Source organism: Sander lucioperca, chromosome 17 (genome assembly GCF_008315115.2).
Source record: "Sander lucioperca isolate FBNREF2018 chromosome 17, SLUC_FBN_1.2, whole genome shotgun sequence".
NCBI lineage: Eukaryota > Metazoa > Chordata > Actinopteri > Perciformes > Percidae > Sander > Sander lucioperca.
In genome coordinates this window covers 2,725,975-2,739,993 of record NC_050189.1, presented here as the reverse complement: position 1 = coordinate 2,739,993, position 14,019 = coordinate 2,725,975, and the positions used below count along the sequence as shown (strand labels likewise).

General features: G+C 40.7%; 1 protein-coding gene across 1 annotated transcript in view; it reads right to left on the bottom strand.

Moving 5' to 3' along the window:
* Positions 1–7,442: 7,442 nt before the first annotated feature.
* slc1a1 (solute carrier family 1 member 1) overlaps positions 7,443–14,019 on the bottom strand; it is a 27,107-nt gene continuing 20,530 nt past the window's right edge. The window contains exons 11-12 of the mRNA XM_031314668.2: positions 8,376–8,510; positions 7,443–8,260 (exon numbers count right to left, since the gene is read on the bottom strand). Coding sequence (XP_031170528.1) covers positions 8,020–8,260; positions 8,376–8,510 — 376 coding nt within the window. The 3' untranslated portion in view covers positions 7,443–8,019. The remainder of the gene's footprint in view (positions 8,261–8,375; positions 8,511–14,019) is intronic.

The window sequence follows — 14,019 nt, the reverse complement described above, 5'->3', positions numbered from 1 at the left end:
TTAAAATAAATGTTTTGACTTGAAACTCATTGGGAGGAGCTTATGTTTTTGGCTTGGTATGTTTGTTGGAAGGATTATGGAAAAACTTCTTGTCCGATTACCATGACACTTGGTGGAAGGGTGAAGCCTGGGCCAAAGAAGAACGCATTACATTTTGAAGTAGATCCGAATCATGGGGCAGATACAAAAATAAGTTTTCGATTTTCTAACACTGAGAGATAGACTGCATTGGGATCCAGTGGGACAACACAAATCTAGCGAGAACTGGCGGTTTTAACTTTGTAGGAGCCATGGATGTATAAAGAGAACGGTGGGGGCGTGCGGTCAAATAACAACAGAAAACGGAGGAGCTCGAGACACAGCAGCCATCAACGTTGTCAACAGACATACATACACAGTATATGTGTATACTGTATATAAGTGGATGAAATGAACTCAACATATCAAGGCAAGTTAGTGATCCTGCAGGAAAGCATGAGGAGATTAGAGGAAAGGAGGAGCCCCCAAACTTCAGATTATGCATCAAAAATCAACATATAAAAATATCTATTATTAAAATATAAAAGTATGTTAGTTCAGTATAACATATCAATGAAAGTATGTTTTATTTTGCATTGAAATTATGTTTCTTTTGGGTTCTGTATTCACAGTCTGGGTGTGTGGCTTGGGTGTGACTTTAAGGCCAAATGGCCAGAGGAATGCAGGGTATAGGACAGTGGTTCCCTAACCTTTTCGGCTGGGCCCCCCTTTTGTCGATGCAAATATTTTCTTGCCTTTGTTTTGGTAGATGTGGTGTTTGGTGCGGCTTCATCGTCTGCTTTACGTTACCTGGCAGTCCTTTCAAAACAAACTTGGCTATGCTTTGCTAGCAGTGCTGCAGAACCATGTGTTACGTCTTTTGAGTAGCCATTTGATAGGGCAAGCACTGACATGTGACATGAGGGTGCGTGTTTGTGTGGCCGCCGATAACCCAGATTTGCAGATTCATTATGGAGATTGCTTCCGGCTGGAAGCAGTGGAAAACAACCTCACACTTTGCTGTTCTTGTTTTCCCACATCACAAACTTTTGTAAATACACTATTTAAAACCTGAACTACAGCAATGAGGAAGAGCGGGGCTGGCCCGGCAAGGACACCGGCACAGCACGTAGGACGGAGCAGACCGAAGCTGCGTCGCGGTCACAGGAGAAATCAGCCATCTTCAGACTCAAAACCATGCACTCTCTGGGTGAGTCAGTTTGACACAGCACTCCCCTCTAGAAGATGGTAAGACATACACTCATACCGGCAAGTTAGTCTTATTCTCACGTTGAAAGCAACACGGAGGGAAAAAGAGACAGGGGTTACAGGCTAGGTTAACCTTTAGCAGCTGTGTGCCTTTGTGTTAGGAGCCCAGGTTAGCTCAGCTATTTGTAACACATGCATTAATTAATTATATTTAGCGTCACTGATTATCACATTGATAATCTTGTGTGCCGACTCAGGCAAAAAGTTGACTATTTCTACAGAAAGAAAAGCATCTTTCCCATGTTTTGTAGGAAAAGGGTTGTTGAGGCAGTTTTCATGTCTGTCTTGGGCTATGGTGATGTGATTTATAGACATGCATCCTCTTCAATTCCTAAGTTTCTGGACTCAGTCTATCACTCCGCCTTAAGATTTATAACCGGTAATGTCTATGGTACACAAAGTGTTGGGTGGTCTTCTCTCTAAGAGGGACGTGATGCTCACCGGTATCTCTTTATCTAAAAGGGCCTTGATGGAAAACCACCACGCTACCTTACAGAACTTCTCTGTTACTCAGAGGGACATTATCAGACTAGCTCTGCTGACTGGCTTTTGCTTCATGTTCTACGAGCTCGCTCTGAACTTGGAAAAACTGCTTTTAACTTTAGTGCACCTGACTCCTTAAAAGTAACTCACTTGTGCCTTTTAGAAAAACCTTCCAAACACTTCTACTTGTAATTGCGTTACATAATTGTACGTTCTTTTGCATCCTTATTATCCTAATTTATTTATCAAATCATTTTTCCAATTCTGAAAGTTTAAGTGTCTTCTATTTGTTCTTATGATGTGTTGCTCCTTTTCTGTGTTGTGTTTTTTGTCTTTGTAATTTGTCTCTGTCATTGTAAATGATTCTCGAGTAGAAATAAAGGTTGAATGAATTCTGTTAAAGAGGCAGAATTAAAGTCCATGTTCTCTATGCTACACCCAAGCTGACAAGCTTACATTGTGGCGTCCTCTGGTAAATCCCCAGAAGGTCATAAGTAAACTGTGTCTGTGGTGACTACTGCCATATATCAGAGAAATAGCTCCTCACCGTGACATTCAGTCATTAAACACCCGCTCTGTCGGGAACATTGTGATCTATTGCAGAATGGCTGCTGAAACAGAACTCTATTTTGGGTTTAATAAGCAGTTAAACTATAGGCCTTAGTGACAGTGCAGATTTAACAAATATCTTTCAAAAAACAGACAGTGTGGAACTAGCAGGTGCTGCTGTCTCCAAAGACAGTGAAGATGTTGGGAGACTGTAGCTTATAGGGTTTTTCCCTGTTCAGTCCGCTTTATCCACAGTCGCAATGCCGATTTACTGTTACAAGATTCAACAATGTACATATACATTACCTTCTACCACAGTGTCAAAAGACAAATGTGTTTATACCTCTTCCACTCAATGGCCACTGCTAATGCTATTATTATTAGTCATAGTTCTATTATCTTTACTGTTACTATTATTGCCACTGTTTATCGTGTCATTCCATTATATCCACTGCTATAAATAACCCCCCAGCCGGTTGTGTCAGATGGCCGACCACCTAGAGCCAGGTCGTGTCCGAGGTTTCTGCCTGTTAAAAGGAAGTTCTTCCTTGCTGCTGTCGCACCAAAGGCATGCTCTTGTGGGAATTGTTGGGTCTCTGTAAATTATAGAATGTGGTCTAGACATAGTAGACGTCTTGTAACACGGAATTGGTCTACTTTTTAAGTGTTTCCCCAGGAAGGGTTGGGTTAAGTAGACATATTTTGCATGCAAATACTATCTATGAATACAAAACACATCATTTAGATAAAACAATGTATTTGTGTATACCCTAAATCCTATGAAACTGACTTCAGATCAGCATCTACACAGACACCAACACACCACGTAATGTCACCCACACATGCACAGGTACGTCATGCTCGGTTACGCTAGGTCAGGTCCAGTCAGGACAGGTCACGACTCGGAGTCGGTGGCGCAAACAGTGAAAAGACAAAGTAAGAGGTTGGTTTTTGCATCAGTGACACCCATGGACTGTATGGTGACACTACAAAGCTATATTTTATATACTGTATCTAATTTCATGAGGCCATTTTAGGACCTAGGTGAAAGGAATGTTCAGGGAAAACTGATTTTAATGCTGACACACTAAACATTTATGATGTTGTATTACTATGCATTTGGCAATAATAGCAATGTTGTTGGACTTAAAAGCAGTGTATATGGTTTGGCAGTGGCATATTATGAGCTATGGTATTAGGCTATTTTTTGGGTTACTTATTTGGCCATTGGGCTGTTTTTTCACACACACACAAGGCAACCCTGCTTCTGGCTAGAGTCATGATTAGCCTGACTAGGTTTCTGAATGATATCAACAATGTCTTCAGCTTGAGAGCAAGTTCACGTTCATGTCCACCACCACTTTCGTTGCCCTTAGCTCCATTTTCGCCGTCGAAGACTTTCCCCCACGTCGATATGTGTTTCCCCCTAATGTTACCTAAACCTGAACCAAACCTTATCTATACCATAACTATGGATGGGGAGCTTCGCATTTCAACAGGAGGGAAAGACTAAACAACACAGGAGGGGAACACACTTCCACACTACACCGGCAACAGACAAACACTCACAATATCGCGATCCCGTTTCAAGATGGTTTTATCGCCCAGCCCTATTTGCACCATAAATTGATGCAGACTGCAGGAAATAAAGTGTTTGACGTTAAAAAAAATGTTGCTATCAAAAAAAAAAGCAGACAAAAAATGAGCAACTTTCTTTTATTTGCTTGCAGTTACACTTAATTAGTACATGTTGATTCACATACTGTAGGTTCTCGAGTAGTTGTCTGGACAGAGAAGCAGTTGTTGATGCCAGTGTACTTTTGAAATGTAGAATACAACCTGTTTTGTGAAGGCTTATCTGCATCATCTCTGATCAGTATAGAATTACAAACAAGCACCTTCATTCGCCCATGTGTTATTTTAAATGTGGCTTTTTTAGCAGTGTAGGGACGACTACAATCGAGACACTGAGACTTAGACTGCATTCCAGACACAATGGATTAGGAAATGTTGAACTTGGGTAAAAGTAACGGAACAACCTTTCAACATGAAAGCCCAAATAAGAAACTTAGGCAAGATATGTTATCCCCAAGCATGTAGTCATGTAAAATCCCACAAAACTTGAAAGCAATCGGTAAACAGCATTAGGCCTACTTCATTTTTATTATTCTGAAAATAGATGTTTTTTCAACACTCCATGACCTCAAAACGATCTAAATATGTGCATGATACTTGGTTAAAGTCAAGACAAAGCTAAAAAAGTAAAAGTAACATTTGCTATATTTTCTATGCTAGGTAGCTGGAACATTGCTAAACATTGACACATTAGATGTTGCTTTAGAAATAGTATTTAACACCAAGCATAGACAATTTCACATTTTTCTTATATGATTTTTCCAAACTGGACCACTGAAATGGGCAAGTCTACATAGTGTTTGCAGTTACTAATATGCTATGCCTACCTAGCTACTAACATAGTTAAGTGTTGGCACATTAGCTGTAGTTTTGGCAGCAGTACTAAACTACAAAAAGTAAAGAAAATCTTACAGGTGTTTCTTGCGTGTGATGTCCTGCCCTCTCCAACCAACCTACATGTCAGGTATGGAGAGGATCCAGCCTGTCTACAGTGTCGTGCTCCAGCAACCCTGAAACACATCCTGGGGGGTTGCAAGACCAGCCTTACACAAGGCAGATACACCTGGCGCCACAACCAAATGCTGAAGTGCCTGGCTGCTACACTGGAGAGTAAGAGGGTAACCGTCAACGGCATGCCCCTAGAAGCCCAGAGTACCTTCCGACAACTATCATCCTTCGTCCGGGAAGGGGAGAAACGGTCGACCAAATGATCGCCTCCTGACTCTTGCCCACTGAACGCAGCCCGGGACTGGGAAATGCGGGTAGACTTAAGTCAGAGGCTCACCTTCCCACCCGAAATTGCAGTGACCAACCTGCGCCCAGACCTGGTCCTTTGGTCCAAATCCTGTTGACGTGTCTGTATAGTGGAGCTGACAGTCCCGTGGGAGGAAGCCATCGATGAGGCATTTGAAAGGAAAAGGTTGCAATATGCAAACTTGGCTGACTAAGCAGAGGACTGGGGCTGGAAGGTAAACATGCGTACAGTGGAAGTGGGCTGCAGGGGCTTTGTAGCTAGTTCCACCACAAGGCTACTAAAGGAGGTCGGAATCAGAGGACAGGCTCAGCAGAAGACCATCAAAGACCTTGCAACTGCTGCCGACAGAAGCAGTCACTGACTGTGGCTGAAGCAGATGGTGATAAAATCCGAAACACCCAATGGGGCCAGGGTGCACAACTGATGATGTGTCATATTGGAGGCACCAGGCGGTCATCCCCCAATCCAACCCCACCCAAGAGGACATCTCCAACAACAGCGCTTGTGCTGAATATCAAGGGATTCTAACATCTAGTCCTAGTAAGCATACATAGTGTTTTTTCCAAGCTGGACCACCAAAATTAGCAACTTAAAATAGAAGACGGTTTGATTTTTACCATTTGATTATACCATAAATAACATTAGAAAGAGAAAAATTAGAAGTGAAACCCCTCATCATTACCTCTGTCGTGTCTTTTTCAAGTTGACTCCAACAAACAAGTCTACACCACTTATTCCAAGCGTAATACTGTAGAGTATGTGCATGTGCATGCATCGTAGTATGCAGTTTCTACATGGAGCCAAATGCACAACTCTAAGTTGTAAGACATGGACATACATTTTATAAACAATTGTAAGACCAGAAGCATCACGCGCTGTGAGTATCACAAGTAGTGCAGCCAGGGAGCATTAACAAAAGTACAGACGTTTGTAGCATTTGTGGCATTTGTGTCAAAGCATTAACTGTCTTTGACATTCTAAAGAAGGCGTGGCCCGTTGGTCACTCTGTCCATCCATCATTTGTCCAGAGTATTTCAAAAACTACTGGCCAGATAGTTGCCATCATCAGGACCCCATTTCCACTTGTTCACAAGAACTATCAAAATGTAATGACTAGGGGCGGCCTCTAGCTCACCCAGTAGAGTGTGTGCCAGATATGGGCTGAGATTAGATAGATTAGCAATAGATAGATTGGCAAAAAATGACAAAAATGATAAACACTTCTGTTTTAGACTCTGTTTTAGACACTGCTTTCCTCTAGTCTGGATCTAAGGAAGTACATTTTCCAGGATTAAGCCTGACATCCTGTTATCCAAATCCTTTCGCTTTGGGAAACAACAACAAACTTCAAGCTAGCAAGCTGGTAAGAGAAACACTATTACTACACATTACTGTATTGTGTGAACAGTTAAAGGTCCAATATGTAATATAAAGTATTTACTGTAATAAAACCAAAAATGACAGTTATTAATAAAGAAAGATATTAAGGAAACATGCTAAGTTGACATACTATCTTTTCTGACAACAATGCTAATGCCAGTATTTTCTCCTTTTGAAATTTCCGTTCTGTGACGGAATTTCTTTGTTGTTATCAACTGCCCAGTTTGACAGCCAGGCCGGGTTGCCAGATATATCTCTAAAAATGTAAACCCAGCGTGCTACAGCTGGAACGTTAGTACAGCCATGAAAGCAGCAAACAAAGGAACAGGATCAACAGAGATAGATTCTACCTGACGTAAAAAAAACCGGCATGTTTCTGAAGTGTGCCAGGCTAGCTGTTTCCCCCAGATTCAAGCTCCCATCCAAGTTCATCTTCTCCAAGCGCCACACTTAATACAGAGACGTGAGATTGGTATGGATCTTTTTACATCTATGTCTTAGCTGAGCCATTGGTTTAAGAACATATTTTGACTCTACACCACAGTGAAAGTATAGTGAAATTGTGAAAAAAAGACTGATTCACACATAAATCCATTAGGTGACAAACATAATCTTGTTTGAGAAGAAACAATTTGGGATATATACTGTGCTGTGATGTTTCCCCACGCTGCCTAAAAACAGCCACAATTTATGATAATTATACTTTGCAATAAATGTTAATGATTTGGTTTTGAAAAAATGTCTTCAAGTTTCACAGTGTTCAATGACTTCATTGTTAATAACCATCTCCAGTCTCTGTGAAGTCTCCATAAACTGCAGCCAGTGATTAGCATTTCATTAACATATTGCTTCATTCAACTTGGTGAAAAACCTCTTTATATGTTTGGCACAGTTTAAATATACAGACAGATATACAAGCAGTGCATTATGGGGCATAGCCATTCAACAACACCCACACAATAAAGATCATTTAGACATTTTAGAGAATTATTGTCCAATCAAGGAGCAAATAAAGTAGGATTTGGGTTTGTGATTCATATTATTGTTTTTACCTGTGTTAAATTGATAATTTATTTTTTGCAAAATACATACATACACACGCGAACACACGCATATGCACATGCACACGCACAAACACACACACACACACACACACACACACAGAAAACTGACATTTTTTAATCTTGGCACAATTTGAGTGTAAGAAGGAAGCACTTTAATCTAGTCATGATGGTAAATGTCCAACATGAAGAGTGATCATCTTGGATAAGCTTAATGGAGGCTGCTATAGTGTGATTTCTGATGTCTGAGGATGGGTCTGGTTGGATAGTTTTCCACTCTTGTCAGGGAGCTAATACATGATGGAAGGTTTTCCGTTTTACATCCACAGCAGCATGGCACTTTCTCTGCTCCTCTGAACCAACCACAGGCTAAAACTGAGAGGTTTCAGTAAAGGAGATAGCATCTGTCTTGTCGACCGTGAAGCCTCCGTTGACGTAGGATTTCTTCTCGCACTCTTCGTCATCCAAACTGGCTTCCAGAGCGAAGGGGTTAGCAACATCGACATCTGATGTCAGATCCATCCTCTCCAGTTCCCTCTTGGAAAGTTTCTGGACGATACCGGCTCCGTAAGCATCACCAAGGACGTTGATCATAGTACGGAACCGGTCCCTGAAACACAGCACTCAAAGTCAATCTACGGCATTGCTCTTGAGTTACAATTCAAACTATTTAGTAGGAAAAGTAGGACAAACAGTCAAGATAGAAGGCCAACAGATAAACTTACAGCAGCCAATCCACAGCGACTATCAGAGTGACATCACTTGCAGGTAATCCAACAGCTGTTAAGACTATGACCATGGTGACAAGCCCAGCATTAGGGACTCCTGCAGCTCCAATACTGGCAACTGTTGCTGTTATACTGCAACACAGAGACACAATCTCATTAACATTCTTCATAATAACATTCAGAAATGAAATGTGAGTGGCCCTAAACGGCAGCAAGAGTGACTGTTCAAAATAACCAAGACCATCATTAAACTATGTGCAAGCAAGTATAAGCAAAACAATCTGTTGCTCCCTAGATATATGCAGTATGTACCAGAACAATAGGTATAATTCATTCATTCAACCTTTATTCACCAGGTTCCTTAATTGTCCAAAAGGCACAAGTGAGTTGATTTTAAGGGGGTGTGTCATTGTTCCAGGAGTAAGTCTTGACAACAAGACTATCAATACCGGATCTAAGAGAATGGATTTATTATACACAAGTCCCCGAAAAGAAGCACAAGTTCCAGACTGGATAGAACAGCTTTTGTAAGGGCTACAATCTCACCGGGGACAGGACAGCATCGCAAAAGAACAGCTGTTAGCTTTCAGAGGACGAAGTCGGCAAGGAGCCAGCTTTTACCGATGTGAGGTTATTAAATCATCAATAAACTACGTCTTTTGTTATTGTATATGACAAGCTCGGTCTCAGATGGTTTAATGCATGCATTAAACCTTATCATTAAACCAGATCTCTGAAATGCAAACTGGGGACAAGTAGAGTTCAGCGTTGTATCATTAAAATAGGCCTCATCTATTCAATTAATTTTCTTCTGATTAAATGTTTAAACTAAGGGCTAAAAATGTACATTTTATAAGAAAGTGACTAATGTTATACCATATGTAGCCTAATATTGGATACAGTACTACACAAAATGGAAAGACAAAGATCATGCTTACAAAAGCTGCTCTAAAGTAGGCCCATAGCCGTCGATTTCGGTGGGGACGGTGGGGACGGTGGGGACGCGTACCTATCACATTTTGTCATGAGTCATTTTTTACCCACCACTTTTTTTGAAAACCTTGAGCTGAATTTAGTTAAAAAAAAATAAAGTTCACAACACATATAATTCTTGAGCGACAGATGCCAACAAATCCACAACAACCTCTATGCCCACAGAGCAGACACAGACACACACACACACACACAGACACAGCCGCTCTGCTGCTGCGCTGGTTACACGCTCTCTGTTCACAACACTGCCTGTTGGGACATTCTAAAACGCTTAACGTGAAAAAGCTTAACATGGTTTAATGTACCTAAACAACTTCACCAAATTGACCATATCTTGGCATCAACACTTAAAAAAACTAAACCGAAATCCAACGATTCTAGAAGTTATCTTACATTAACATTTTCTTCTTCATTAGCGCATGGCGAGGAAAAAGCTTAACGTGGTTTAATGTACCTAAACAATGATTAATGATTACCAAATTTCTCTCTCATATTGCTCCTCATAACCACTGAAAACTGTCAAAAATCTAACCAGAAATTTGGTGATCATTGATCGTTGTTTAGGCACATTAAACCACGTTAAGCTTTTTCACGTTAAGCTTTTTCCTTACAATTGCCTCAATGAAGCAGAAAAGCTTAATGTCAGATAACGTCCATAATAATTGGACTTTGGGTTAGATTTTTTTGACAGTTTTCAGTGGTTATGAGGAGCAATATGAGAGAGAACATACATTTTTATTCATTTACATTAGTAAGCTACAGGACAGCGTCTTTCAAAACATGACCTGCGCAAAAGAGAGAAAAAGAAAAGAATGCGTCATTGTACCCAGCACTTCTGGAAATGTACTTCCGAATGTGTCTCTGTCCCCAGCACATTTAAACCAAACTGACGCCCATGAGTAGGCTACAATTTTACTAAAGGGACAAAGCAGAATTTCATACAATTAAGAGGGACAGTGAAGTGTTCTTACATATGTGTGTAGGGCGATAGATTGTATAAAAAAGGGCGATTAAGAAAAGAGAGTGAGCGGCAAACAAGCCCAACGCCATTCAGACGTCAACTCTGTTACCCAGTTTTTCCTGACAACGCTTTACTTAAATAGAAAGACTTGCTAAGTGTTTTTAACGCACATTTAAAAACGGGGACGTCTTGTCACGATAGACCTATGAGCTGGTCACATAAGTAAGGCTATGGCAGCCCCCCCCACCCCCAATCAAAATACGTTTCCGCACAGCTGCACATAGGTTTAAGTTTAACAAAGCCCTCTTGGCTGTGACTTTAGTTTCCTATCAACAGTCAACTTTGATTTCTTGACTGCAACTGCATCACATGGTCTTCAGCAGATCATCATCTGGTGATGAGGACCGTGAGATGCAGTTGAGAGCCCAGGAAAGCAGGTAGATGGACCTTGAGTAAAGACCTTGAACTTTCATGGAGACTCTCGTTGACAACACTCCTCGCTGATGAGGATGGCGAGATGAGGATTAAAGTTCCTGTCATAGAAAAACATTAACTATGAAGTTATGTAGATGTCATCATGGCATTGGTTTGATATTTATCAAGGCCTCAGAGTCCTTCACTGTCTGCAGACAAGGAGGCGTTGGGTGTCTCGAGGAAGATAAGATCTGAACCAAAGATTACACACAACACTGTTAAGTTTCCTCCAAGGTGGCGAGATTCTGTGTGATTTGGGACATAGACTGTATAAGGCTCAAAATGATTGTACTGTACTTTAAGTTTTTGGTATAACTGTGTCTGTGCATGCTGTACCAAGTTCTTCTCTGGCCAGATTTGTGTTGTATATACTAATATATTCGTTAGTTATTATTCTACTCATCTAAGTAAAGACTGACCAACCATACACGGTTTTCTACATCAGTTCCAAAACAGATAATAAGTGGACCTGAAGACCATAATTTCTTTTCTTTTTTTATCCATGACGGTATGTCATGTTTCTTATTTGACATGTCGTCTTTAGTATTTTACGGACAATGATTAATGTCAGCAAGAAATTTCTACCTTGGTCATAAATAGGAAAGACAAGTTATCTGCCAATTGCAAATGGGTGCAGGCTAAGGTGCAGACGGAGCAGAACATTACAACGCCTCTTCAGCGTTCAAGTGACAGTGAGTCACGGCAAAGCAGTTTAAGCTGTTACAATTGTGGTTACAGTTTCCAAAACTTCACGTAGACACACGTTTGCTGCAAAATAATATAATGGCGAGACTGTGGTGCAGTTAGAGTTACACTTCCAATATAGACAGGCACAACAGGGTTCTCTATGCCCTGGTGACACACTGACTGGAGGGTTAGGCCGAGGCAACTTTATTTCTACAGCACATTTCAGCAACAAGGCAATTCAAAGTGCTTAAAATATTAAAGAGCAATTTTTTAGAAAACAGACTAAAATAGAATAAGATACCAATACAAGAATAAAAGTTACAGTGCAGTGTAAGAAATGAATAATTATTTGATATAGGTTGTAGGGACATGTTTGGGAGGGGAGAGGGAGGTGTTTTATTTTGTGTGGTGTATAAAATGTTCTAAATAAATAACAAAATGTTCTAAGTTAAAGGACAATTCCGGCACAAAACGAACCTAGGGGTTATTAACTGATGTGTACCCACTCTGTCGCTCTCTGAGACATGTTTTCATGCTAATCGAATGAGTTTGGAGCTTTAACGAGGCTACCGCGGACCGCTGGTTAGCTTGAAATGCTAGTATTCGGGGCATGGGGACACTCAAATTAAATCTCTATTTAATACCACTAAAAAGGCTCGAAATATCACCACACTTTAACGTTAGCATAATTAGGGTCCCTAAATGTGAACCGAAGCATTGACAACGTTGTAAGTGTACAGATAGTTTATTAAAAAGATAGATTATAAAGACAGTCACGTTCATGTTTACTTGCGGGAGCCATCTTGGAAACCAATCATGACTAGTCGAACCCCGTGCAACGTGGAATTCCTATACTGTCTATGGAGAGTCCATAGACAGTATAGGAATTCCACGTGGAGATTATGCTAACGTTAAAGTGTGGTGATATTTCGAGCCTTTTTAGTAGGTATTAAATAGAGATTTAATTTGAGTGTCCCCATGCCCCGAATACTAGCATTTCAAGCTAACCAGCGGTCCGCGGTAGCCTCGTTAAAGCTCCAAACACATTCGATTAGCATGAAAACATGTCTCAGAGAGAGACAGAGTGGGTACACATCAGTTAATAACCCCTAGGTTCGTTTTGCACTGGAATTGTCCTTTAATAGGATAAATAGTAGAGTTGAGCCGGATACTCGGCGAGTATCCGGTACGGATAAAGCACTTTTGCCGAGTACGAGTATTATACGAGTAATACGAGTCAATATCTGTGCTCGGATTGAATAAAAATCCTCATTGGGTAGTTGACTGTGTCTGCGTTCTGTGATAGGCTAGTCGTCACAGCGCCCCTCCCCTACACACATACAGATGTATTGTGTTGCTGTGTCCCGCTCTGCTCACTCACACACAGAACAGCTCTCTCTGTCTCTGTCTCTCCCTCAGTCTCTCAGGTTCGCCGGTCTTTTCCGTTAACGTTGAGGGTTTCTTCAGCTTCAGGTTTGTTTTTTACTTTGGTTTGTAGTACTTCCTTATTAACCAGTAGAGTTCTGGTAAACGTGGGGTTTGTTCAGACGTGGTTCTTGGTAGAATGAGACTCACGTTGCGTCTCTGCCTGTCGGAGATTTTTTTTCTTTTTTAAACCGTCAGCTGGCTCTAAACAGATCTGAAAAACAGCGTCGGACTATTTGATCCGTAGAACACAGTCCCCCCGCCCCCCTCTCTCTCTTTCTCTCTCTCTCTCTCTGTCTCTCTCTTACTCTCTCACACACACACACTCACACACACACACACACACACACACACACACACATACCTGGTGTGGAAATAAAAAAAATAAAAAAGAACCAAAAAAAAAAAATCACGCTGATCATAAAAAAATTAAAAGTTAAAAAAATAAAGTTATGTTGAGTATGAAAACTGTTGTTCATTACATTTTACTTCATAATTGCAACCGCATGTGTTGTATTCATTGTTGCAAAACTTGTTCTGTATATAGTTTGTTTGTTATCGTGATCAAAACCATTGATCTGAAGCTCAATGCTGATGCTGTCATGTAAATAGTTTTCTAATCAGCAATAAATATAACAATTTCTGATCAACCCATATCAATTGCATGCTTAAAATAACATACCGGTTAAAGCCCCGCCCATTTCAAGACAACCTGACCCACTTCCGGGTTAAATCCCGCCCACTTCCGGGTTAGGCCCCGCCCAGTCCGAGTACAGATACAGATACAGATAATTCATATGGTTAACAGATACAGATACAGATAATGCTGTACTCGCTCATCCCTAATAAATAGGTTTGGAATAATTTTTTTGACTAAAATAAAAAAAAATTACTTTTAAGAAAGTACCAGAACAAGGTACCGTTGGTTACCGGCACTACATTTCAGGTACAAAATATCGGTGCCGGTAAAATGTGAACGGTATGCAACCCTACTCGCCACTTCTAAATGGTTTTTGGGGCAGCATTTTGGATTGATGGTAAAAAAAGCTGCAGTTACTGTATCAGGTCTGAAGAGGTTATACAGGAGAGGAGCCATTTGAG